Source organism: Symphalangus syndactylus, chromosome 9 (assembly GCF_028878055.3).
Source record: "Symphalangus syndactylus isolate Jambi chromosome 9, NHGRI_mSymSyn1-v2.1_pri, whole genome shotgun sequence".
Classification (NCBI taxonomy): domain Eukaryota; kingdom Metazoa; phylum Chordata; class Mammalia; order Primates; family Hylobatidae; genus Symphalangus; species Symphalangus syndactylus.
The window spans coordinates 120,325,484-120,353,403 of record NC_072431.2 but is presented as its reverse complement, the minus strand read 5'-3'; the positions used below and the strand labels follow the sequence as shown (position 1 = coordinate 120,353,403).

The window sequence follows — 27,920 nt, the reverse complement described above, 5'->3', positions numbered from 1 at the left end:
ACAGAAATTTATTTTCTCACAGTTCTGGAGGCTGGAAGTCTAAAATCTAGAAAGGGATCAGCAGGTTTGGTTTCTTCTGAGGCCTCTCTTTGGCCTGTAGATGGCTGCCTTCTTGCTGTACCCTCACATAACCTTTTCTCTGAGTGTTTGCATGCACATGCACACATTGCTGGTGTCTCCTTTTCTTATAAAGACATCAGCCCTATTAGGTTAGGGCCCCACTTGGCCAGGTGCGGTGGCTCACACCTATAATCCCAGCACTTTGGGAGGCCGAGGGCGGGTGGATCACGAGGTCAGGAGTTCAAGACCAGCCTGGCCAAGATGGTCTTGGCCATCTCTACTAAAAATACAAAATTTAGCTGGGTGTGGTGGTGGGCGCCTGTAGTTCCAGCTGCTCAGGAGGCTAAGGCAGACAATTGCTTGAACCCAGGAGGCGGAGTTTGCAGTGAGCTGAGATGGCTCCACTGCACTCCAGCCTGGGCAACAGAGCAAGACTCCATCTCAAAAAAAAAAAAATTAAAAAAACATTATTGCCCCACTCTTATGTCCTCATGTAACCTTAATTATTTCTTTAAAGGCCTTATCTCCAAATAGAGTCACATTGGCAATTAGGGCCTCAACATATGAATTTGGGGGTGACACAATTCAGTCTGTAATATAAACATATTTTAAAAGCTCAGTCATACTAGTATTAAGTGAAATATAACTTTATATTTTAAAAAAGCAAAATGTAGGTCTGGCGCGCTGGCTCATGCTTGTAATCCCAGCACTTTGGGAGGTCAGGGCAGGTGGATCACTTGAGGTCAGGAGTTCAAGACCAGCCTAGCCAATATGGTGAAACCCCATCTCTACTAAAAATACAAAAAAAATTAGTGGGCACACCTGTAATCCCAGCTACTCGGGAGGCTGAGGCAGGAGAATTGGTTGACCCCGGGAAGCAGAGGTTACAATGAGCCGAGATTGCGCCATTGCACTCCAGCCTGGACATCGCAGCAAGACTCTATCTCAAAAAAGAAAAAAAGGAAAATGTGGCCGGCGTGGTGGCTCACGCCTGTAACCACAACACTTTGGGAGTCCAAGGCAGGAGAATCCCTTGAGCCCAGGAGTTCTAGGCAGCAGTTAGCTATGATTGCACCAGTGTACTCCAGCCTGGGTGACAAAGTGAGATTTCCCTGCCTTCCTGTCTGTTAAAAAAAAAAAAAAAGGAAAACATAAACTTGTAACTGTCAGGTTGGCAAAAAACTTTAAAGATGAAGATTGTTTAAAAAAAATTTAAAGATTGTTGAAGATGTTTGGGGAACACTTTCATACACTTAGATGTGTAAAATGATGCATTTCTGGAGAACAATATGGCAAACATGTAGATTTCATATGTGGATACCCTTTAAACTCAGGAATTGCAGTTAGAGAACTCTGTTCTATAGAAATACAGTACACAGCTAGCTGTTTACACAAGGATACTTACTGTAGGATTTTTTTTTTTCTTTTGAGACAGGGTCATGTCTCTATCTAGCACCCTGCTCATAAAGCAGGAATGTCACTCTAAAAGAAGGGCCACTGTTCCCAGCCCCAGCTCTAGAGCAGTGGCTTAGAAATTTTGCCCAGGGGCTGGGCACGATGGCTCACGCCTCAGGTGGATCACCTGAGGTCAGGAGTTTGAGATCAGCCTGGCCAACATGATAAAACCCTGCCTCTACTAAAAATACAAAAAAATTAGCCAGGTGTGGTGGTGGGCACTTGTAATCCCAGCTAGTTGGGAGGCTGAGACAGGAGAATCGGAGGCCTGGGAGGCGGAAGTTGCAGTGAGCCGAGATCATGCCACTGCACTCCAGCCTGGGTGACAGAGTGAGACTCTGTCTCAAAAAAAAAAAAGAAAAGTAAAAAAAAAAAAAAGAAATTTTGCCCAGGGGGAGAGGCAGGTCATAAGAATAGAGAGCTGTGAAATTTTCCCTAAAGCAAATTATTTTATTTGGAACAGAGTGTGGAGAAGTTTAAGCCTGAGAGCACTCTCAAAAATAGTGGAGATTTTGGTGAGAAGGCCATTATTACCCTGATACAAAGACCAATGACAGCATAAGAAAATTAAAAATCAGTATCATTTAGGAATATAGACATAAAAATCTTGAATAAAATACTAGCAGATCAAATCCAGCAATATATAAAAATGATTTTACACCATGACAAAGTGGAATTTATCTCAAGCATGCAATTGTGGTTTAACATTTGAAAATCAATTGTGTAATACACTATATCTATCAATAGAGTAAAGGACAAAATTCACATGATCATCTTAGTAGGCACAGCCAAATCATTTGGCAAAATCCATCACCCTTTGTTTAAAACACTCATCAAGCTGGGAATAGAGAAGATCTTCCTCCGCCTGGTAATGGGCATCTATGAAAATCTACGGTTGATACCATACTCTTAACATACTTTCTCACTAAGTACAAGAGTAAAACAAGGATGCTCACTTTTGCCATTTTTATTTACTATTCTAGCAGAGGTTCTAGCTAGAGTAATTAGTCAAGAACAAAAAAGGCATCCAAACTGGAAAGGAAAAAAGTAAGTGTATCTGTATTTGCAGATTATATGATAAATGATATTTATTTGTTCTCTATATATAATATACAGAAAATTCTAAGGAATAGACACACACCCAACATATTATTATACACACATACCATATTAGAACTGCATAAGTTCAGCAAGGTTCCAGGCTATAAGATCAATATAGAGAAATCAACTATTTCTATATCTTTGAACAAATAATTCAAAATGAAACTAAGAAAAGAATTTTATTTATAATAGCATTAGAACAAAATAGGATAAATTGAACCAAAGAAATGCAAAACTTACACTCCAAAGACTTAAATAATTGTTGAAAGAAATTAAAGAATAAGTAAATGGAAAGAAATCCCATGTTTATGGACTGGAAAAGTTAATATTAAGACGGAATTAGTCCTAAATTGATCTACAGATTGAATGCAATCCCTATCAGAATTTTAGGTAGCTTCTTTACGTAAATTGACAAGTGAATCTTGAAATTCATATGGATGTTCAAGGGACTTAGAATCACCAAAACAATCTTGAAAAATAACAGAGTTATAGGACTCACAGTTCTCAATTTGAAAACTTACTGCAAAGCTACAGTAATCAAGAAAGTAAAATACTGGTGTAAAAAGAGACATAGATCGATGGAATAGAGCTGAAGTTCCAGAAATAAACCCTCACATGTATGTATGGTCAGTTACCTTTCAGTGTGAAGGCCATTTAATAGGTAAAGAATAGTCTTTTTGGCCGGGTGCAGTGGCTCACGCCTGTAATCCCAGCATTTTGGGAGGCCGAGGCAGGCAGATCACGAGGTCAGGATGGAGACCATCCTGGCTAACACAGTGAAACCCCATCTCTACTAAAAAAATACAAAAAAATTAGCCGGGCGTGGTGGCGGGCGCCTGTAGTCCCAGCTACTCAGGAGGCTGAGGCAGGAGATGGCGTGAACCCAGGAGGCGGAGCTTGCAGTGAGCCGAGATTGCGTCACTGCACTCCAGCCTGGGCGACAGAGCGAGACTCCGTCTCAAAAAATAGTCTTTTCAACACATGTGCTGGGACAACAGGCTAGCAATAATAAAAAGAATGAAATTGGATACTTTCTCAAATCATACATAGAAATGAACTAAAAATGGATCATAGACCTAAATGTAAGAGCTAAAACTATAAAGCACTTAGAAGAAAACATAGGAATAAATCTTCATGACTCTGTGTTAGTTAGGCAAGGCCTTCAAAAAAAGCAACAAAAGCACAATCAAGAAAAAGTAGATAAGTTGGATTTAGTCAAAAGAAAAAACTTCTGAAATTTAAACCATCAAAAAAGTGAAAGGTCAATCGACAGATTAGGAGGAAATATTTGCAAATCATATCTTAAAAAGGATTTGTACCCAGACTATGTAAAGTACTCTTACAACTCAGTAAGAAAAAGGCAACCCATTTTTAAAATAAGCAAAGGCTGTAAATCAGTAGTTCTTCAAATAAAATGTTCAAATGGCCAAAAGTACATGAAAAATGCTCAATAGCACTAGCTATCAAGGATATGCAAATGAAAACCACAAGGAAATACCACTTCATACTTAGTAGGATGGCTATAATCAAAAAAAAAAATATCGAGTTAGTGAAGATGTGGAGAAAGTGGAACCCTCAGACACTGTCAATTAGAATATAAAATTGTGCAGCTCCTTTGGAAAACAGTTTCACAGCTCCTCAAAATGGCAAACCATATGAGTTACCATATGACAGCAGTTGCACTCACATATATACCTAAGAGAAATGATGTCCACATGAAAACTTGCACATGAATGTTCATAATAGCATTTGTATAATAGCCAAAAATACAGAAACAAATGTCCATCAATCTATGAATTGAGGGCTGAGCGCAGTGGCACACGCCTGTAATCCCAGCACTTTGGGAGGCTGAGGCTGGCAGATGACTTGAGGTCAGGAGTTTGAGACCAACCTGGCCAACATGGTGAAACCCCGTCTCTACTAAAAAATACAAAAATTAGCTGGGTGTGGTGGCACATGCCTGTAGTCCCAGCTACTTGGGAGGATGAGGCAGGAGAATCACTTGAACCCAGGGAGGCAGAGGTTGCAGTGAGCTGAGATTGTGCTGCTGCACTCCAGCCTGGGCAACAGAGCGAGACTCCATCTCAAAAACAAGAAAAAAAAAATTATGAATTGATAAATAAAGTATGGTATATCCATACAATGGAATTTCATTTGGCAGCAGAAAGCAGTGAAGTACTGATACATGTACAACACAGATGAATCTTGAAACCATTCTAGAAGAGAAACCAGTTATGAAGGAGCATAGATTGTATTATTCCATTTATATGAAATATTCAGAATAGGCAAATGTATAGAGACAGAAAGTAGATTAGTGGTTGCCTAGGGCTAAGGGGTTGAGGTGGGGTTTCTTTCTGGGATATGAACATGTTCTAAAATTGATAGTGATGATGGTTGCACAACTTCATGAATATACTAAAAACCATTGAATTGTGTACTTAAATGGGTGTAATGTTTGGTTTGAGACTTATCTCAATAATTGTGAAATTACAGCATAGTGTGAAGATTAACACTATTCAAAGTCTGTCATTTAGCAGGTGGAAGACCTAGGATGAAAACTCATAGCAGCCAGTATTTCCTGTTGTTATCATAACAGAGGACTTTGCTATTTTTTTTTTTTTTTTTTTTTTGGTTTAACACAAATGAACTATTACCAGTTGTCTTTATTTAGGGGCGGTGTTATACAATACAATATAATGAAATGTATAATGAAAAAGATAATCCGCCCACCTCAGCCTCCCAAAGTGCTGGGATTACAGGCATGAGCCACTACACCCAGCCGAATTACGGTCCTTCTAATTAGCACTAGACTCTGCTATATTTAACAGAAAATAACAGAGGCTGAAACAGGTAAAGATTATTCTCTTATATGAAGTTATTAGACTAGGCAAATCAGGCTAGCACTTTTGGAGGCCAAGGTGGGAGGATCACTTGGGACCAGGAGTTTGAGACCAGGCTGGGCAACATAGTGGGAGCCCATCTCTACAAAAAATAAAAATAAAAAATTAGCTAGATGTAGTGGCATGCCCCTGTAGTCTCAGCTACTTGAGGCCAAAGCAAGAGGATTGCTTGAGCCCAGGAAGTCAAGGCTGCAGTGAGTTGTGATTGCACCACTTCATTCCAGCCTGGGTGACGGAGTGAAAAACTGTCTAAAAAGTTATGAATTACACATGTTGTACACCATAAGTAAATACAATTTTTACTTACTGATTAAAAATAAGGCCAGACATGGTTGGCTCATGCTTGTAATTCCAGTGATTTGGAAGGCTGAGGCAGGAGGACCGCTTGAGGCCGAGTTCAAGACTAGTCTGGGCAACATAGCAAGACCCTATCTCTACAAAAATAAAATAAATTAGCCAATTGTGATGGTGCATGCCTGTAGTCGTAGCTATTTGGGAGGCTGAGCAGGGAGGATTGCTTGAGCCCAGGAGTTGAAGGTTACAACAATCAGCCACTGCACTCCAGCCTTGGCAACAGAATGAGATCCTGTCTCCAAAAATTAAGTAAGTACATTTTTAAAAAAAGAAAAAAAGTTATGTAGTAGACAGTCTAGTACTGCTAGACAACTCCTCTGTCATCAGGGATCCAGATTCCTTCTGTTGCACCTGTTTTTATGGCTGCTGGAGTACAAGCTATCACATCCCAGCCTCAGGCAGTAAGCCACCATATATTAGAAGAGAAAGGCAGAGTGACAGGTCTGCCTGTTTGAAGAGAGCAAGCAGGGAAAATATTTTTTAGTTGGGCACATTGCCACATAATTTTACTAGTAGTGGGGAGGTGATATTGGTTAAGCAAGGAGAAAATGCCACAACTCTGGAAAAAAAAAACTTTTTAAATAATTGGAACCGGGCACAGTGGCTCACGCCTGTAACCCCAGCACTTTGGGAGGCAGATTGCTTGAGCCCAGGAGTTTGAGACCAACCTGGGCAACCTGGTGAGACCCTGTCTCTACAAAGAATACAAAAATTAGCTGGGCCTGGTGGCATACATCTGTAGTCCCAGCTATTTGGGAGATTGAGGTGGGAGGATCACTTGAGCCTGGGAGATGAAGGTTGCAGTGAGCCATGATCACACCACTGCACTCCAGCCTGGGTAACAGAGTGAGATGTTGTCTCAAAAAAAAAAATAATAATAGTAATAATTGGAAAAAAACTTACTGTGTTCTTATTGTTAGATTCTGAAAAGAAATCATCTCTCCTGTCAGAGGAACAACAAGAAACAAGCACTTTAGTAGAAACCATCAGGCAGAGTATTCAGCACAATAATGTTCTTAAACCCATCAACCTACTTTCACAGCAAATGAAGCCAGGCATGAAAAGACAAAGGTAATAATCCAGTATTTTTTGCTTGCCACCACTCAGTCATTTCATGTTTTTAAAAAATTATCTTACTTTAAAAAAATATCTCTAGTTATCAAAGAAATACATACTCATTGCAAAACATCTGATTGTTTTAAGTGCTACACAGATATATGCATTCCTACTTGAACACGAACGCATAATAAAAGTGTCTGGGGGCTTGGCATGGTGGCTCACACCTGTAATCCCAGCACTTTGGGTGGCCAAAGCAGGAGGATTGCTTGAGCTCAGGAGTTTGAGACTGGACTGACAACATAGCAAGACCCCATCTCTACAAAAAATAATTTGGCAGGGGTGGTATGTGCCTGTGACCTCAGCTACTTGAGAGGGTAAGACAGGAGGATTTCTTGAGCCCAGGAGGTCAAGGTTACAGTCAGCTGTGATCACACTGCTGCACTGCCACCTGGGTGACAAGAGCAAAACCCTGTCTCAAAAAAAAAAGAGTAGAAATAGATTACGTTTTAAGAAGATCATTCATTGATCTAAAATGTACTGTCTTTTGGAAACATCACTGCTGTTTGCTGGAAACCTATAATTTTATTTATTAACATTGATAAACGTATGTACCACTTATTCAGAGCCTGTGATATCCGCACATCTTTTCTTTTGTTGGACATAAGAGAATATGGGAATAGGAGTAGCAACAATTTAGGAAAGGGATAGACAGTGAACTACAAAGGATATGGAGCTGTGCTCCTGTCACTATTGTCTGCTAATATGCTCAGATTGGTACTCATCCCCTCCTCAGCATAAGTGAATTTTGCAGTAGAAGCTTCAGAAAAGTGTGCGTAATCGCGTATATCAAATATTACCAATGTTTCCACGGTCCTCTTCAAGTTTCTTAGGTCATGGCATCTTTGAAGATAATCTCAGAAGTGACAGGGCAAGAATTGATAATGAAAATGGATGGATCCATTTTTACTATCAATAGTTGAGGTAGAGATGACCTTCTTCACAGTCTGTAATATGAGTAGCTTGCTTCAAGCATCTGTAGTTTAAGGACAGGAATGTAATATTAGAAATGTCATATTATGGCTTCTGAAGCTTCTAAAGAAAGCGATACGAAGTGTCACTAGAATCAGCATTACCTCCTATTTTTTTTCTCTGTACATCAGTGCATTTCTTAAGTTTTCCTCTCATCTTTAACAACTGAGTCATGAAGCTCACTTTTAGTGTTTCATTTGTGACATTTTAATGCTCACAAACCAAATAAAGGTGAACTGTCCTTTGCTACTGGGTTAAATAGTAAAGAGACCACACCACCTTTTACATTGTTTGTGTCAAGGGTTTTAGACCCCTAACTTACTTAGAAATTAATCTGTTACTTTGTCAAGTGACAAAAGATGAGAGAAGACTCTGCTTTTGTAAATTTTAATTAGAAATTAGAGTTAAAACAGTTATGTATTGTTGAAATGTAATAAAGTTAAGCCATTTTTAATTGTTAGTAGTGTGAAGCTTTATGCCCATTAACTATGTTTTAACTTTAATTTGGAATAGAAACCTGCAGGAAGTTACAAAAATGGTACAGAATTCAATGTAGCCTCACGCAGCTTCCTCCAAATGTGACACCTCATATAACTAACTGTCATGTAATATTAAAACCAGGACATTGACATAGGTATATTACTGTTAACTAGATGACAGAACTTAATGTCTTCACCATTAAAAAAAGACATCTGTGTTTTTATGCTATTTGCCCATTAACTTTTAAAACATATTTGTTTTATAGGAGTTTATACAGAGAAATCCTCTTCTTATCATTAGTGTCTCTAGGAAGAGAGAATATTGATATTGGTAAGTTGGTTAATAAAAGATTATGAAAGGAAGTTTTATATTTTATTTTCAAAAGTAATTTTTAAAAATGTAGCCAGTATGTATAAAAGACTTAAAAGATTTCTACTTCTAAATATGTAGTTCAGATACATATAATTTGACTCAATACCAATTTGAAATGAACAGCTATTGTCTTTCTTAACAAATTACAACTTCATTTTTGAAAATTTCTTTCAGAGGCATTTGACAATGAATATGGAATTGCATACAATAGTCTGTCTTCAGAGATTCTTGAAAAGTTGCAGAAAATTGATGCTCCACCAAGTGCCAGTGTCGAGTGGTGCAGGAAGTGTTTTGGAGCACCTCTCATTTAAATAGAGATTCACTAGAATTTTGACACACAAGCCTTGGGGATTAGATTTAATCTGGAAACATTCAAGGGTTTGTTTTCCAAATCGTAAGAACTGGTGAATACGGAATTGAAGTAACTCTTGGGGACAATATATAATGAATTATGATTCATATTGCATCATCTTGAAATATGAAATGCCATTTAAATGTCCCAGGGCTTATTAACATTGAAGATTTTCAACTCCTGAACTGCTTTTCTGCCTCTGTGGAAAACTACTTTGGGATTCTTCAGTATTTGTAGTAGTTTGATAGAAATAATGAGGAACCATATTCATTCTAGGCATTGTTTATATTTGAAGTTACTGAGTTTGAGGAATGGCAAATTAAATTTGCCTAACCCCCAAAACAAATGAAATATCTCAATTATAAAAGCAACATTGCCGGGCACGGTGGCTCAGGCCTGTAATCCCAGCACTTTGGGAGGCTGAGCAAGGTGGGTGGATCACTTGAGGCCAGGAGTTCGAGACCAGCCTGGCCAACATGGTGAGACCCTGTCTCTACTAAAAATACAAAAATTAGTCAGGCGCACCACTGTAGTCCCAGCTACTCAGGCTGAGGCAGGAGAATCGCTTGAACCGAGGCAGAGGCTACAGTGAACGGAGATCACGCCACTGCAACTCCAGTTTGGGTGACAGAGACTGTCTCAAAAAAAAAAAAAAAAAAAAAAGAGCAACATATTTGTGTAAGTGTGTATATGTGTAGGGCTGTGTAGGTATGTGTATATACAGCCATATTTTAAGTGTATATTTATTAAAATAGATTGCATGTTGCAATACAATTTTCTGAAAGGGGTCTCATTGACTATTAAATAAATGACTACTAGTAAACTTGTCTGTAGTCATTAATCTTAAAATTACCTGAAAATCTGATGATAGCTGCCTTCCCTAACTTTAATGTATTAGGTTGGCACAAAAGTAATTGTGGTTTTTGCCACTATTAATGGCAAAAACCGCAATTATTTTTGTACCAACATAATACACCTTTCATATTATGTATTATCTTGCTTAATGGGTTTTATCTTGATTATCCAGTTACTTCCATCCTCTTCCCAATATGTTAATTTGCAATAGTTTTAAAATGGGAACAAATGAATCAATCATCAGAGAGTTAAAATGAAATTAAATCAGCTGCCTAATAATCTATGAAATTCATTGGAACATGCTGAAAATGCTAAAGTGTATGTCACTGAACATGAAATCTTTTTTCAGGCACATACATTGTTGGTATTGATCGCTTTTTAAAACCTGTGGGATAAACTTGCACTGCACACAGTTTTATTCTTGTATAATAGATTTGTATGCTTGTGAGTAAAAATGTGCATTTGTAAATACTGTGTTTTTAGGTTGAATCAATTGTCTTAAAACTGTAAATTTATTAAACTTGTTGCCAGTAGGTTTAAGAAAATCATGATCTCACATGCCTCACTTTGACATTTATCATGCCTTTAATTAAAAATATCCCTTAGTAACAGTAAGTTTGCCTTAACTCTGCATGGTTTAAAAAGCCAGTGGTTTTGTGTGTGTTTACAGTAATTATGCAGATAACTAAATGAGTTGTCACAGTAAAATTACTTCCATATGGTACAGTAACAACCTAACTCCCTTCTACCTGATGTAACCATTTACAAATTATAGTTATTGTACCAGTCTTTCAACATTTCAGGGTTAATCTGACCTATGCAGAATTCTAGTGTGAATTTATTGTGAAAATGCTAAATGAAACAACTTGTCAGAAATTATGTACAATTTTCATTACCTTCAAAATGGATCTTTTGCACTGTCTGAGAGTATATATTTTTGCAACTCAAGACTTGGTACTAGTTTTAATACTTAACACTTACTGACCCAACAGAAGTTTGGAATCACCTTGCATATAAAAACTAAGGTTGAATAAAATGAAAAATTCTTGTTTGTTGTTTTCTGTTATATTAAGCCTCCTGAAATCTGTAATCTTTAGAATTCCAATATTTTGTTTTTTCCATTTCTTCACTGGAGTCTTCGTAACTTGAACTAAATTTTCACTTACTGAAGCGCTTCCCATTAAAAAAAATATGTAAAGATCTCTACCTTGAAAACTTTAGTCTGCTGCTGCCATTTAGATATTGGGACTGATTTCTTGTTACAAATTTTTAAAGGCTTTTTCCAATACCCACCACAGAGAGGGTACCACTAAAAATTTGTAAGACAAAAACAATACTATGGAAAGATTTAGAAGTACCTGGAATGACTTGTAGCACTGTATGCAACTTTAATCCTGATAACTTCTAAAAGCAATCTTTCAAATTAGTCCAGATTACTTAGCAGTACCTTATATTGGTTTGGGGTTTGATGGCGATGTTTTTTTCTTCCAACGAATGAATTGTATAGGTTGATCACAACCTGCATAGTTAATGACACGTCAGAATGACTTGCCTGTGTCTCTGGAGAACTGGGTATGGTGGCTCACGCCTGTAGTAATCCCAACACTTTGGGATGCCAAGGCAGGCGGATCACTTGAGCCCAGTTCAAGAGTAGCCTGAGTAACATAGCACAACTCTACAAAAAGTACAAAAACTAGCCGCAGTGCACACCTGTAGTCCCCAGGAGGTCAAGGCTGCAGTGAGCCATACCACTGCTCACCATCCAGGGCATAGGAGTGAAACCCTGTGTCAAAGAAAAAAAAAATGTCTAAGGAGAAACAGACTGTCCTTATTTTGTGGCTGCACTCAATTTTCAGAAAGCAGGGCGGTTCTCATGTTTTGTGCATCATGATCAAACAAGAACTGGTTAATACAAAACTTTGGAGCATACACTGGACTCACTTTGTGGCTTTTAAGTTCCTCTCTGTGGTTGTTTCAGTCCTTTTAGCTTTGGGCAAAATGCTAAATTTCTCCTCTTTGCTTTTTTTTTTTTTTTTGAGATGGAGTCTTGCTCTGCCGCCCTGGCTGGAGTACAACAGTGTGATCGGCCAGGCGCGATGGCTCACGCCTGTAATCCCAGCATTTTGGGAGGCCGAGGTGGGTGGATCACCTGAGGCCAGTTTGATACCAGCCTGAGCAACATGGTGAAACCCTGACTCTACTAAAAATACAAAAATTAGCTGGGTGTGGTGGCGCATGCCTATAATCCCAGCTATTTGGGAGGCTGAGGAAGGAGACTCGCTTGAACCCAGGCGGCGGAGGTTGTAGTGAGCTGAGATCTTGCCATTGCACTCAAGCCTGGACGTCAAGACTGACACTCCATCTCAAAGATAAAAAAAAAAAAAAAAAGTGTGATCCTGGCTCACTGAAACCTCAACCTCCCTGGTTCAAGCGATTCTCCTGCCTCAGCCTTCCAAGTAGCTGGGATTACAGGCGCCAGTGGCTAATTGTCTTGTATTTTAGTAGATGGGGTTTCACCATGTTGGCCAGGCTGGTCTCGAACTCCTGACCTCAGGTGATCCAGCTGCCTTGCCCTCCCCACCTGGCTATCCCCTTTGCCTTTTAAGTTCTGCATACTATTATTAATTGCCAGCTAAGATTCTTTTCTTTTCATGTTATGTAGCTTTTTAACACCATGTAGTAAGAGGAATAAAGAATCTTAGTAGGTGTCGAGGGACTGGCATTAACTGGCCTCACACCTGGGAGCTTTTTAGTAATGTAAAAATGTGGGTCCCCACTCCTCAATCACTATCTACGCCTTAACCAGATCCCTAGGTGATTCACATGTACATTTAACATTTAGAATTCTGCTCTGTAAAGCTATTACAGTAGTGCCAACAAAGAGCTTGCATTACTTCAACCTTAAAGCCTAATGTGTCTTCTTCTAAAGATCCTAATGTTGGCAGAATAGGCTAGTTAGCATAGAAACTATTTATTAGAAAAAAATATATACTTTGTGCATTTTTCACTGATCCAAGAATGTTTTTAGTCACTTCCTTTTCAGTGTGTGAAACAGCCTAACAATTCACTGGAGTTGAAAAGCTTTGTTAAAGCAATTTGAAATGGTTTAAAAGCCTTTGTTTTAAGATGGCAGCCACTAAAACTATGCCTTAAAAGTTACCTTTTAAAAAAGAAGACATGTTCCTCTTCACAAGGTCAATTTTCATGTGTATAGTGCTTAAAAAAGATTAATAGTCCCATCATTTCCCCTAAGTTCCATGCCATTCTGAAGAGGCAGATGTCTTATGCTCAGAATCCCTTCCTGTGCCACCCATCCCCCAAAAGGAGCCCCTGTACATTGACCTTGTCTTCCACTACCACACAGTAGGTCTGATTTTATCCACCATTGGATTACCATATATACATATCCCCATTTTCTATGACCTAACTTTCCCTCTCTTTATGTAGTTTTCTATCAGCAATGAAAAGTCAACAGAGATCCGAGTCTGATCTTATTTATTTGTTACTCAAAAAATCTTATTTCTGACTGGATTCAGACTTAGAAGTAGAAGCTCGCAGAGAGGAAAGTCTGCGTCTCTTCGCAATTTGTTCCTGGCGCTTCTCCTTAGCCTCCTAAACAAAACAAAACAGCATATAGTTAAGGCCTTTCTGGGGTAAAGATGCAAATCCAAAGCCAGGTCAAACTCCTCACACCCCCTCAAATCATCTTAGACTAACCTTCATTCTCTTGGCCAAAAGTTTAGCATATTCTGCAGCCTCTTCCTTATTTTTCTTAGTACGCTGCTTCTTCAGAGCAATACGCCGCCGTTTGTGCTGCAGGACACGTGGAGTAACAAGACGCTGAATCTTGGGTGCTTTGGTCCTAGGTTTCTTACCTAAAAATTCAAAGGACTCAATCATTTCAGTACTTGTTTTGTTAGAATCCACATCTACTTTAAAAACATCAGAAATAAACATAAGCTTCATTAACAGCATCTATGAAAACCTGTATTGAGGCCTTTAAAATCAAATCAGAACTATTCTAAAATGCTTTTTGCCCCCACACGGAAATCTAGAAGATCGGTCAAATATTATAAAAATATAAGGAAAACCAAGTCCTGAAAAATAACCAGGCTTTTACTACCTTCCAGTTTTACTAAAATACAGTGGCATTATGTTAATATATGACTGTGCATATCCTACAGATGAAACAGAAGTTTAAAGCAACTTCTTTTGTAAGCCAAAAAATAATTACGGGCTAGATGTGGTGGCTCACACCCGCAATCCCAGCACTTTAGGAGGCCAAGGTGGGAGGATCACTTGAGCTCAAGGGTTCAAGACAAGCCTGGGCAACATAGTGTGACCTCGTCTCTTAAAAAATATTAATAATTTAGAACATCTGATATAAAATTACAAAGAGTGTGGTGGTGAGATAATAGTCCCAGAATTCTCAAGCATGTGACTCTTAAACCAGATAGCAATGGCCTTAAAGTCAAGTTATTTTTGGATATTGTATACATCAAAGATTCACAGGCAGATTTTCAACATTACTGCACTCTACAAGGCACTGGATATAATAAGCAAGGATTAATACCAACTGGGTATGCTGGCCACCCCCAAATATTTTTTGTAAAAACTCCAAGTGAATAGTGCTAAGACCTTCCAAAGGCACATACTTATCTTCTGATATGCACACAAAATGATAGAGAAATTACCAAAATTAAGCAAGCCCTAACTGCATAATCCCTCCTACCTTCTTTATTTAAGGGCTTTCTTACAACATACTGGCGGACATCATCTTCTTTAGAGAGATTGAAAAGTTTGCGGATTCTGCTAGCTCTTTTGGGGCCCAGGCGGCGAGGCACTGTAGTATCAGTCAGTCCAGGAATATCCTTCTCTCCTTAGAAGAGACAATTGAAGGGATTTTAATTCAACAACTTAAGAATCCTAAATCAGAATGTTTAATGTTTAATTGATGGTAAAGAAACAAATCCATTGGTCTGTAGGTTTGGATACTGCAAATGAATAAGCATTTGGACAACTGGCTTTAAATCAATTTCAACAAAAATTGAATACAAGTAACCCTCACCTTTTTTTACAATAACCAAGTTGAGAACGCTCAGATTTGCATCTACAATGCAACCACGAACTGATTTTCTCTTTCTTTCTCCGGTTCTCCTTGGTCTGTAACAGGAATGCCCCTTACTCAGTAGCAGGCGGACACGGCCATGGGTCAAGACACCCTGCTTCATGGGGAAACCTTGTTTGTCGTTTCCACCACTGATTCGGACCACATAACCCTGCAAGAGCATACAATGAATGACACATTTACTATTTCTATTCCAAAATTATACATTACAGGACTGTGACCTCTGTGAACCACACCTATATGAGAAAGTATAATTATGAAAACCAATTTGAACTTAAGCACGTTTTCTCTGATCAGTAAGTTTTGTCTATATTCCCTACTTGTCAAGTTCAATTATCAAATGTCTTTCAAGTCGCATTTCTAACTGATGTTTTATTAGAGATAACAGCACTAAGAAGATAAAATAATCAAACAGCAACAAATCAGATACAACCCTTCTTGGCACTTTGGGGATTAGGAGTACAGCTATGTGACATATTGCCAAATGCATGATGCAGGGCAAGAATTATGTTGATGTAAACTTTACGTATATTTTATGGCTTACTCTACATCCCCCCCCTCCAAGGTAATACCTCTACTTTATACAGTGGCATTCAGAAGCAACTTAACAAAGGTCAGAAGCCAGAACCCGGAGTCTGAACCCCATTCCAAATACCAGTTACCAATGGCGTTTACCGTCCCTGACTTAAACAGCTGCAACAATTTCATCGTCAACTTTTACCTTCCATTCTTCACCCAGAGCGTCAGCAGCAACTTCTGTGGCCATACGCTTCTCATAAAAAGTACGAAGTTTGCGTTCATCGTCCACTTCAATGAGTTTCTGGCAGCCAGTGGCTGGGAAGGAGATGTTCAGCTAAGGATTAAAAGCGGGGGGAAATAGTTTAAGAAACTATCTACACAGGTAATTGTAGAGCCATCTACAAAGTTAATTCCACTGCAAAAAGCCTTTCATGTTGCCTCCACACAAGCAGGAAATATAAGATGCCGACTGTACTCACTAAAAGCACGTGAAAGCAGAGTAGCAGTCAAGAAGCGCCGCACTCAGGAGGACGTTTTCCCCTCAAGCCCCGCGGAATGACTCTGGGGGCGAGGGCACTCCGCAGCCGTTCACCCTCCCGAAGCAAGAAAGCCGGGGTCAAGAGCCGCACCACAGGCCTGCCGCAAACTGGGCAACACGCCGCATCCGTCCCGGCTGGGCGCGGGGACGCCACCATGGCGCTCCCGGCCCGCCGCGGCTCCAGCCGCAATCGCCTGCCATCCGCTCGGCCAAAAAGCTCCATGCCCCAGAAAGGCGAGCCTTCTCCTACTTGAGACCCTTCTCCACCTAAAGCCAGGATCCTGGAGTGCTGGAACGGAGGCAATGCCGCGTTCTGGGACTCGATTCACGATCCCCAAACCCAGTCTAACACTCGCCACCACTACCTACCTTCATCTTGAAGCAGCTGAACGCCTCCGAGGCGCCACGAAAAAGAGGACCAACTTCCGCTTAGCGCAGGTCACATAGGCGCTTTCAGTTCTCGCGAGATGAGCAGAAGTACCGGGTAGCGGAAGTGAGCATGGGTGGGCGGCACTTCCGGGGTCGAGATTAATCAGGGCCTGGGAGGTGAAGTCGGTTGGGTGTGGGTGTAAGGTGGTGCCAGTAGTGGTCGTCTGGTAAGGCGAGCCCGCGTGTAATTCTGAGGGCTAGCCCGTTCCCTGTCTGGTCGTTTCCACGTTGCCTGGATTTTGCAGCTGGGCGCCAGTGGAGCCCCACTTCTGTCCCGGACACTTTGCATCTGACGGTACCAAAATAGGAGGGCAAGGCCGGGCGCGGTGGCTCACGCTTGTAATCCCCGCACTTTGGGAGGCCGAGGCGGGCGGATCATCTTAGGTCAGGAGTTCGAGACCAGCCTGGCCAACATGGCGAAACTCCGTCTCTAATAAAAACAGATAAATTAGCCAGGCGTGGTGGGGGGCGACTGTAGTCCCAGTTACTAGGGAGGCTGAGACACGACAATCGCTTGAGCCCGAGAGACAGAGGTTGCAGTGAGCCCAGATCGTACCACTGCACTGCAGCCCAGGCGACAGAGAGACTCCGCCTCAAAAAAAAAAAGTTCGAGTTCGAGACCAAGTAAACAATAATTTTTACTTTCTAAAATTATCACATACCATCTTCCCACTTTAGTGTCACGGAGGTTTGAGTTTAGGACTGTTTTACGACCGAAGTTGAACGATTCTACTGAATCCTCTTTGATCATCTCGCATTAATTCATGGAATCTTGGTGAAATGATGCTTTTTAAAATCTGAGTACTGTATGTAATTTTTTTGTTGAGGTGAAATTGACAGAACCAGTCATTTTAAAGTGAACAATTCAGTGGCATTTAGTACACTCACAATGCTGTACAACCACCATCTCTATCGATATAGTTCCAAAATATTTTCATCATCCTAAAAGAAAACCCTGTACCCTGTTAAGCAGTTGCTCCCCCTTCCCCATTTCCACCAGGTCCTGGCAACCACCAATCTGTGTTCTGTCTCAGTTGATGTACCTATTTCATAAAAATGGAATCATACAATATTGACCTTTTGTGTCTGTCTTCTAATCTTTTGAGTCGTAGCATGTATCAGTACTTCACTCCTTTTACGGCTCAATATTCTAGTGTAGATATAGACTGCAGTTTGTTTATCCATTCATCCATAATAGACATTTGGGTTGTTTCTGCCTTTTAACTATTGTAAATAGTTCTTCTACGTTTGAGTACTTGTTTTAAATTAGTTTAGGTATATACCTAAGAGTGAAATTGCTGGATCATATAGTAATTCTATTCTCAACTCAGGGAGAAACTGAAACTGTATTCCACAGCAGCTGAACCATTTTACATTCCCACCAGCAATGTATGAGGACCGCACTTTATCAAAATCATGGCCAACACTTGTTATTTTTTTAATTTTTTAAAAATTTATTGTAGGGACAGGGTCTTGCTTTGTTGCTCAAAGCGAGATCCTGTTGGTCTGGAACTCTTGGCCTCCAGCATCCTCCTGTCTCAGCTTCTGGAGTAGCTGAGACTCATTGTGGTTTTGATTTGCATTTCCCTAATGACTAATGATGTTGAGCATGTTTTAATGTGTTTGTTGGCCATTTGTATATCTTCTTTAGAGAAATGTCTGTACAAGCTCTTAGCTCCCCCTGTTTTTTTCGCCCTAATTATTTTTATTGAAGTAGTGGGAGTAAATTAATGTGAGGCGAAGAGAAAGTCTAAAACTATGGGCTAGGTTTTTTTGTTTGTTTTTCCTTTTAAAAATATTTTAGGGTGGCCAAACGCAGTGGCTGACACTGGTAATCCAAACGCTTTAGGACGCTGAGATGGGAGGATCTCCTGAGGCCAGGAGTTTGAGATCAGCCTGGGCAAACATAATGACACCTTGTCTCATTTAAAAAAAAAATTTAATGCATTTTTAATTGTGGTTAAAAAATACATAACACAAAATGTATCATCTAAACCGTTTTGAAGTGTACACTTCAGTAATGTTAAATATATTAACATTGTTGTAAAATAGATCTCCAGAACTTTTTCATCTTGCAAAACGGGAACTTCATACTCATTAAACAACTCCTTTCCCCCTACCCACAACTTTTGGTAATCATTCTACTTTCTGTTTCTATGATTTTGACTAAGTATCTCATATAAATGGAATCAAACAGTAGTTGTCTTTTTGTGACTGGCTTATGTCATTTAACATAATGTTATCAAAGTTCATCCATGTTATAGCATGTGACAGGATTTCCTTCTCTTTTAAGATGAATAATACTCTGTTGCACGTATATACTACATTTTGTTTAACCATTCATCTGTCATTGGACATTTTGGTTGTTTCCACTTCTTGGCTATTGTAAATAATGCTGATATGAACATGGGTGTGCAAATGTCTCTTAGAGACAGACCTTGTTTTCAATTCTTTTGGCTATCTATCCAGAAGTGGGACTGCTGGATCATATGATAGTTCTATTTTGAATTTTTTGAGGAACCTGTATACTGTTTTACATATGGCTGTACCAATTTACAATCCCACCAACAGTACACAAGGGTTCTTTGCCTTTTTTTTTTTTTTTGAGACGGAGTCTTGCTCTGTCGCCCAGGCTGGAGTGCAATGGCACGATCTCGGCTCACTGCAACCTCTGCCTCCCGGGTTCAAGCGATTCTCCCACCTCAGCCTCCTGAGTAGCTGGGTTTACAGGTGGGTGCCACCATGCCCGGCTAATTTTTGTATTTTTAGTAGAGACGGGGTTTCACCATGTTGGCCAGGATGGTCTCAAACTCCTGACCTCAAATGATCCTTCTGCCTTGGCCTCCGAAAGTGCTGGGATTACAGGTGTGAGCCACTGCACCTGCCCCACACTCTTAATACAACAGAATATTTAATTACATCAGTTTCCCATCAACCTACCAAAGTAATTTAATAATTACATTGGCCATTTCCACTGATTGGCAGGAGTCTCCCATGGTTTCCACTGCATCATTTCTCTTGCCAGACTTAGCTCATTTTTAGCCTGCAGAATCACCTCTTCTATTTGACCACCTTGAAGTTGGTCTTCTGATTTTTTTTTTATTTAATTAATTAATTAATTAATTTTTGAGGCAGAGTCTCACTCTGTTTCCCAGGCTGAAGTGCAGTAGCATGATCTCGGCTCACTGCAACCTGGGTTCAAGCGATTCTCTTGCCTCAGCCTCCCAAGTAGCTGGGACTACAGGCATGCACCACCATGCCCAGCTAATTTTTGTATTTTTAGTAGAGACGGGGTTTCGGCATGTTGGCCAGGCTGGTCTCAAACTCCTGACCTCAGATGATCCGCCTGCTTTGGCCTCCCAATGTGCTGGGATTACAGGAGTGAGCCACTGCGCCCAGCTGGTCTTCTAATTTTTTAACATCTGGTTCCGCTTTAACCATAGCCAGCTTCTCATTTGTAATCTGTTCTGTATACTTTCTATATGCTGCATTTTTACGGATTTGTTCAACAACATAAAAAATCTTTGTGTACAATATTCTTAGCCTCTCTTGTGGACTCTCGCATACAGCCAATCCCACAAGGCCAGTGGTCTTCTTCAGCACACCTGTCATGACTCTGGCTAATTAAGAAAAAAAAAAAAAAAGATTTATGTGTGTGTGTGTAGAGATAAGGGTTCCATATGTTGCCCAGGCTGGTCTTGAATTCCTGGCCTCAAGTGATCCTCCTGCCTCAGCCTCCCAAAGCATTTGTCCATTTTAAAATCGGGTTGTTTGTCTCATTGTTATTGAATTGTAAGAGTTTTTAACATATATTCAGGACACTGAACTCTTATTAGATATGTGATGTGCAAATATTTTCTCCCATTCTGTAGCCTTTTCACTTTTTTAATAATGTTAAAGTTTTTAATTTTGAAGCCCAATTTATATAATTTAAAAATTGTTGTAGATCATGCTTTTGGTTTCATTTAAAAATACATTGCCAAATCCAGTGTCATAAAGTTTACCCTTATGTTTTAAAATCTAATCTTAAAGACTTACCCTATGTTATGGTCTTAGTTTTTGTATTTAGGTTATTGATCCATTTTGAGTTTATTTTTAAATAATGATGTGAGGTTGGGACTCCAGCTTAATTATTTTGCAGGTAGATGTCCAGTTGTTCAAGCACTATTTTTTGAAGACTATTCTTCCCCCATCGAATGGTCTTGACACTCTTGTTGAAAATTAATTGCCATAGATGTATAGGTTTATTTCTGGACTCTCACTTCTATTTCCTTATGCCAGTGCTATAGCTTTGTAGCAAGCATCAAAATAAGGAAGTAAGAGTACTCCAACTTTGTTTTTTTTCAAGATAGGTTTAGTTCTTAAGGATCCTTTCAATTGCACATGAATTTTAGGATCAGCTTGTTCATTTATGCAAAACATGCCATTGGAATTTTGATGGGGATTGCATTTAATCGTAGCTCAATTTATGGAGTACTGCCATCTTTATAATATTAAGTCTTCCGACTCATCAACACAAAATGTCTTCTCATTTGGTTATGTGCTGCATAACAAAGTTTTGGTCAATTACAGACCACACATACAGCATTGGTCCCATATGATAGGGAACTGGAAAATTCCCATCACCTAGTGACACCTTGATGATCCTGACCCCATCTAGGCCTAGATTAATGTGTGTGTCTTAGTTTTTGACAAAAATGTTTTTAAAAAATTTTTTTAAATAGTAAAGTCTATGGGATTAAGATACAAAGAAAAAATATTTTTGTATAGCTGTACAAATGTATATGTCTTAAGCTAATTGTTATTACAAAAGAGTCAAAAAGTTTTTTAAAATTAAAGGTTAATAAAGTTAAAAAGTTAGAATAAGCTAAGGTTAATTTGTTATTGAAACAAAACATTTTTTGTAAATTTAGTGGAGTTTAGGGATACACTGTTTATGAAGTGTACAGTAGTATAGAGTAATGTTCTAGGCCTTCACATTCGTTCACCACTCACTGGCTCACCACTCACTCACTTACAGCAACTTCTGGTGCTACAAATGTTAAATGCCTTACACAGTTGTACTATTTTAAATCTTTTATACCATTTTTTAAAACTGTATGTTTTCTATGTTTAGATAGACAAATACCATTGTGTTACAATTGCCTGCAGTATTCAGCATAGTAATATACTGTACAGGTTTAGCCTAGGAGCAAGAGGTTATGCCATAGACCCCAGGTGTGTAGTAGGCTATATGCTATTTAGGTTTGTATGAGTACACTCTATGATATCCACACAACGATGAAATCATGTAACAATGCATTTCTCAGAATATGGCTTCCTGTCATTAAGTGATGCATAACTGTATTTAGGTCTTTGCTTTCTTTCAGCAATGTTTTGGTTTTCAGTGTGCAAGTCTTTCACCTCGTTGATTAATATTATTCCTAGGTATTTTATTCTTTTGCATTCTATTGTAAGTGAAACTGTTTTCTTAATTTCCTTTTCAGATTGTTTGTTGCTGGTATATAGAAATAACTGATTTTAGCATGTTGATTGTAATTCTAAAACTTTGCTAAATTTACTAGCTCTAATAATTTTCTTATGGGTTCTTTGGGATTTCGTACATATAGGATCATGTCATCTGAAAATGAAGATAATTTTACTTGTTTCTCTCCAATTAGTATGCCCTTTATCTTTAGTTATTTGTCTTGCCTAGTGGTTCTGGCTAGAACTTCCATTACAACATCGATATTGAAGACATGTAGCAGAGAATGCTTATTCTTAGGAGATGCATGCTGAAGTATTTATAGGAGAAATGTCATGGTATTTGTGATTTCTTTTCTTTTCTTTTCTTTTCTTTTCTTTTCTTTTCTTTTCTTTTCTTTGAGACGGAGTCTTGCTCTGTCGTGCAGGCTGGAGTGCAGTTGTGCTATCTCGGTTCACTGCAACCTCCGCCTCCCAGGTTGAAGCGATTCTCCTGCCTCAGCCTACCAAGTAGCTAAGATTATAGGCGTGCAGCACCACTTCTGGCTAATTTTTTTGTATTTTTAGTAGAGACGGGGTTTCAACATGTTGGCCAGGCTGGTCTTGAACTCCTGACCTCAGGTGATCTGCCCACCTTGGCCTCCCAAAGTGCTGGGATTACAGGAGTAAGTCGCCAAGCGCAGCCATGATTTATCTTCTTTTTTTAACTTTTTTTTTTTTTTCCGAGACAGAGTTTCACTCTTGTTGCCCAGACTGGAGTGCAGTGGCACGATCTTGGCTCACCACAACCTCTGCCTCCTGGGTTCAAGCAATTCTCCTGCCTCAGCCTCCCCAGTAGCCAGGATTACAGGCATGTACCACCACGCCTGGCTAATTTTGTATTTTTAGTAGAGACAGGGTTTCTCCATGTTGGTCAGGCTGGTCTTGAACTCCTGACCTCAGGTGATCCTCCCGCCTCAGCCTCCCCAAATGCTGAGATTACAGGTGTAAGCTACTGCAGCTGGCCTGTCGTTTATTTTCAAATGGTTCCAGAGAAAAAGTGTATATGGAAAGAGAATGTGAAAGCAAATAGTGGGGTGGGTGCGGTGGCTTACACCTATAATCCCAGCACTTTGGGAAGGTGAGGCAGGCAGATCACCTGAGGTCAAGAGTTGGAGACCAGCATGACCAACATGGAGAAACCCCATCTCTACTAAAAATACAAAATTAGCCAGGTGTGGTGGCACATGCCTATAATCCCGGATACTCAGGAGACTGAGGCAGGAGAATCGCTTGAACCCAGGAGGCAGAGGTTGCAGTGAGCCGAGATCGCACCATTGCACTCCAGCCTGGGCAACAAGAGTGAAACTCCTTCTCCAAAAAAAAGCAAATAGGAAAAACATTAATGAATTGTGAATTTTGTGAAGGGTATAAGCTGTCCATTGTATTATTCTTTCAACTTTTCTTTGGATCTGAAATTTTTGAAAGTAAAAACTAAGAAATAAAGATTTAAGAGGTGGACTGGATAGAACTTTTTAACTAATAAGAAGTAGGAATGGAGGGAGAATGCAAAATTCAGAATGACAACTGGATTTCTGGCTTGTCATGGGGGTGCTGTCAGTGATGTAAGGAAGAGAGGCATGCAGCGAGCGATGACAGTGCTGCTTTGGACACACTGAATGTGAAGTGTCGATGTGATAAGAGGAGATGTCCAGTAGACTCTTGGGTATATAGATTTGATTTGTTTTGTTTTGTTTTGTTTTTGAGATGGAGTCTCGCTCTGTTGCCCAGGCTAGAGTGCAGTGGCACGATCTCGGCTCACTGCAACCTCCGCTTCCCAGGTTCAAGCTATTCTCATGTCTCAGCCTCCCCAGTAGCTGGGATTACAGGCGCCTGCCACCGCGCCTGGCTAATTTTTGTATTTTTAGTAGAGACGGGTTTTTGCCATGTTGGTCAGGTTGGTTTCTAACTCCCGACCACAAGTGATCCGCCCATCTTGGCCTCCCGAAGTGCCGGGATTACAGGCGTGAGCCACCGCGCCCGGCCAGGTATATAGATTTGAAAGCTCAGTGTTGACACGGTGAGAAAGGTGGGCTCTGAGTAAGGGCCTGTATTAGTTTGCAAGGGTTGCCATAACAATATACCACAGACTGGGTGGGTTAACCAACAGAAATTTATTTATTTATTTATTTATTTATTTGTTTGTTTTTGAGATGGAGTCTCACTCTGTCACCCAGGCTGGAATGCATTGGTGCAATCTCGGCTCACTGCAACCTCCGCCTCCTGGGTTCAAGCAATTCTCCTGCCTCAGCCTCCCAAGTAGCTGGGACTACAGGCATGTGCCACCATGCCCAGCTAATTTTTGTATTTTTTAGTAGAGACGGGGTTTCACCTTCACCATGTTGGCCAGGCTGCTCTTGAACTCTTGACCTCAAGTGATCTGCCCCCCTCGGCCTCCCAAAGTGCTGGGATTACAGACGTGAGCCCCCTCGCCCGGCCAGAAATTAATTTTCTTAAAATTCTGGCCTCCCTCCCTCCCTCCCTCCCTCCCTCCTTTCTTTCTTTCTTTCCTTCTTTCCTTCTTTCCTTCTTTCCTTCTTTCCTTCTTTCCTTCTTTCCTTCTTTCCTTCTTTCTTTCTTTCTTTCTTTCTTTCTGTCTGTCTGTCTGTCTGTCTGTCTGTCTCGCCCAGGCTACAATCTACTCGGCTTGCTGCTGCCCGCGCCGCGGACTGCCTGGGACTGCCGGCGCGCCCCACCGCTGCCTGCCTTTTCTCCTTTGGATGCAGGCACGCGTTCGCCATCTTGGCCACGCTGCTCGCCAGCTCCTGACGCCGAGTGCTCTGCCCGCCTCAGCCTCCCGAGGTACTGGGACTACAGACGGAGTCTCGCTCACCCAGTGCTCGGTGTTGCCCGGGCTGGAGTGCGGTGGCGTGGTCTGGCCTCGCGACAGCCTCTACCCCCCGGCCGCCTGCCTTGGCCTGCCAGGGTGCTGGGATTGCAGCCCCTGCCCGGCCGCCGCCCCATCTGGAAGGTGGGGAGCGCCTCTGCCCGGCCGCCCCGTCTGGGAGGTGAGGAGCACCTCTGCCCGGCCGCCCTGTCTGGGAAGTGAGGAGCGCCTCTGCCCGGCCACCCATCGTCTGGGAAGTGAGGAGCGCCTCTGCCCGGCCACCCATCGTCTGGGAAGTGAGGAGCGCCTCTGCCCGGCCACCCTATCTGGGAAGTGAGGAGCGCCTCTGCCCGGCCGCCCTGTCTGGGAAGTGAGGAGCGCCTCTGCCCGGCCACCCATCGTCTGGGAAGTGAGGAGCGCCTCTGCCCGGCCACCCACCGTCTGGGAAGGGAGGAGCGCCTCTGCCCGGCCACCCACCATCTGGGAAGTGAGGAGCGCCTCTGCCCGGCCGCCCCGTCTGGGAAGAAGTGAGGAGCGCCTCTGCCCGGCTGCCCCGTCCGGGAAGAAGTGAGGAGCGCCTCTGCCCGGCTGCCCCGTCCGGGAAGAAGTGAGGAGCGCCTCTGCCCGGCCACCCGTCGTCTGGAAAGTGAGGAGCCCCTCTGCCCGGCTGCCCCATCTGGGAAGTGAGGAGTGCCTCTGCCCGGCCACCCATCATCTGGGAGGTGAGGAGCGCCTCTGCCTGGCCGCCCATCGTCTGGGAAGTGAGGAGCGCCTCTGCCCGGCCACCCATCGTCTGGGAAGTGGGGAGCGCCTCTGCCCGACCACCCATCGTCTGGGAAGTGAGGAGCGCCTCTGCCCGGCCACCTATCGTCTGGGAAGAAGTGAGGAGCGTCTCTGCCTGGCCGCCCCGTCTGGGAAGTGAGGAGGCCCTCTGCCCGGCCGCCCCGTGTCTGGGTAGAAGTGAGGAGCTCCTCTGCCTGGCCGCTCCGTCTGGGAGGTCTACCACGGAGGCCAGAAGCAATGTGGGGGCTGGACGTGGTGGCTCACGCCTGTGGTCCCGGCACTCTGGGGGGCGAGGCGGGTTGATCACTTCGGGCTAGGAGTTCGAGACCAGTCTGGCCAACTTGGCGAAACATGAAGAATACAACAGACAAACCAACCAACCAACTCAATGACAACAAAACAGGTCTACCCTGGAGTCATACTCTAATTTTTTCTATTTTCCTCCCTTTCTGATCCTTTATCCCACTTTCTTTTTCTTCCTCTTCCTTCTCCCTCTTCTTTGTCAAATAGAGGATTGAGTTATTATCACTGATCCATATAAAGTCCCTCTCTCATTTATTTTAACTCCCACCCCCATTTCTATTCCCCGACTTCCCATGTGCAACCTTCCTAATATGTTTGATACGCATCTTTTTGTTTGTATGTATTTTTAGAAAATGTTTATTGTTTTTGTATGCAAAAAAAATTAATTAAAAAAAAAAAAAAAAAAAAAAAAAAAAAAAAAATTCTGGAGGCCAGAAGTCTGAGGTCAAGATGTCAGCAGGATTGCTTTCTTCTGAGGTTCTCTCCTTGGTTTATAGGCTGCCATCTGCTCTCTGTGTCTTTCCTCTGTGTGTGTCCTAATCTCTTCTTATAAGGACACCAGTCATTGGATTAGTGCCCACCCTGATGACCTCATTTTAACTTAATTACTTCTTTTAAAACCCTATCTCCAAATACAGTCACATTCTGAGGTACTGAGGGTTAGGACTTCATCATATGCATTTTTAGGGGGACACAGTTCAGCCCATAACAGGGCCTGAAGGCGGAGTCTTTCAGCCACGAAGATACTGACTAAACAGAATTACCTCTCTGTATTCAATAGTATTAAATTAGTGATCCCATTAGTGATCCCAGGCCGGGCACCATGGCTCATGCCTGTAATCCCAGCACTTTGGGAGGCTGAGGTGGGAGGATTGCTTGAGGCCAGGAGTTCAAGGCTAGCCTAGGCAACATAGTGAGACCTCATCTCTGCAAAAAAATTTTTAAACAAATTAGCCGGGCGTGGTGGTGCTCACTTATCATCTCAGCTGCTTGGGTCCCAGCTTCTCGAAAGGCTGAGGTGGGAGGATCGTGTGAGCCCAGGAGGTTGAGACTGCAGTGAGCCATGATCACACCACTACACTCCAGCCTGGGCCACACAACGGGACCCTGTCTCACAAAATAAAAATAGAGTAATCCTAAGAGCAATCAGTATAGGTAAATTTACCCCTAACTCATTATATGAGTTTTTCAAGTGTTTCGGGGAACAGGAGTATTTTCCAAAGGGAGGTAGAAATACAGAAACTAAGAGTAGTGTGGGAGGAAGTAAGTTCGTGCATTTTAGTAAGCTGTCTCTAGCCCAAATCAAGGAAACAGGAAGAAAAAAAAAAAGGTCATTTTAGACACAAAAAACTAAATTTCAAGGACAATTCCTACTTGTAAGGAAGAAACTAATTTTGAAACATGCCAAGCTGTGTTTAGGAAAGGAAGTTAAATCAAAGACCTGAATCTAGGAAAATTCCTTGGCATTATGTCTGCAACTATATCCAGTAGCAAGAATTACAATAGATTTCTCACCCCTTGGGTCAGGGACGAAGGAATGTTTTTGCAAAGTTGCAGAAAATAAAATCTGGCATATATTTATTAAAGATTTGGTAGATAGGAAGAAGAGGGGAGGTCAGAAAAAGTGCAAGAGTAAACCAGTTCTTTTTTTGTTTTTGGTCAGATCAAGTCTCTGTATCAAGGCACTATATATATTCTTTTGGTCTCATGTATTTGTATTTCTTCATAGTTATTTGATGTTGGGCAACTTATTCCTGTCTTACTTTCCCCATCTGTAAGATGAAGATGATACCTTATTCATAGACTTCTTGTCAGGAATTAACTAATACATTATAAAAGTTAAACAGTTCTTGGTACATAGTAGACTCTCAATA

The 27,920-nt window shown here is 41.3% G+C and overlaps 3 protein-coding genes across 17 annotated transcripts in view; 1 reads left to right on the top strand and 2 right to left on the bottom strand.

Moving 5' to 3' along the window:
- DENND4C (DENN domain containing 4C) overlaps positions 1-11,064 on the top strand; it is a 144,901-nt gene extending 133,837 nt beyond the window's left edge. For all 14 annotated transcript variants that reach the window (XM_055294131.2, XM_055294128.2, XM_055294127.2 and 11 more), the window contains 3 exons: positions 6,791-6,941; positions 8,704-8,768; positions 8,985-11,064. In XM_055294131.2, coding sequence (XP_055150106.1) covers positions 6,791-6,941; positions 8,704-8,768; positions 8,985-9,121 — 353 coding nt within the window. In that variant the 3' untranslated portion in view covers positions 9,122-11,064. The remainder of the gene's footprint in view (positions 1-6,790; positions 6,942-8,703; positions 8,769-8,984) is intronic.
- Positions 11,065-13,495: 2,431 nt separating this feature from the next.
- Positions 13,496-19,267, bottom strand: LOC129490351 (small ribosomal subunit protein eS6). The gene is made up of 6 exons (XM_055294153.2): positions 16,572-19,267; positions 15,867-15,998; positions 15,086-15,296; positions 14,750-14,896; positions 13,735-13,892; positions 13,496-13,629 (listed from the first exon to the last, which is right to left on the bottom strand). The coding sequence occupies exons 1-6, from the start codon at positions 16,575-16,577 to the stop codon at positions 13,534-13,536; spliced, it is 750 nt and encodes a 249-aa protein (XP_055150128.1). The 5' UTR covers positions 16,578-19,267; the 3' UTR covers positions 13,496-13,533.
- A 274-nt stretch (positions 19,268-19,541) lies between these two features.
- Positions 19,542-20,243, bottom strand: LOC129490354 (NADH dehydrogenase [ubiquinone] 1 alpha subcomplex subunit 5-like). 2 transcript variants are annotated; one of them, XM_055294155.2, is made up of 2 exons: positions 20,027-20,243; positions 19,542-19,715 (listed from the first exon to the last, which is right to left on the bottom strand). In XM_055294155.2, the coding sequence occupies exons 1-2, from the start codon at positions 20,241-20,243 to the stop codon at positions 19,588-19,590; spliced, it is 345 nt and encodes a 114-aa protein (XP_055150130.1). In that variant the 3' UTR covers positions 19,542-19,587. The 2 variants fall into 2 exon arrangements, with proteins under 2 accessions (XP_055150130.1, XP_055150131.1); XM_055294156.2 differs by having other exon boundaries at positions 19,542-19,729; positions 20,167-20,243.
- Positions 20,244-27,920: the final 7,677 nt, after the last annotated feature.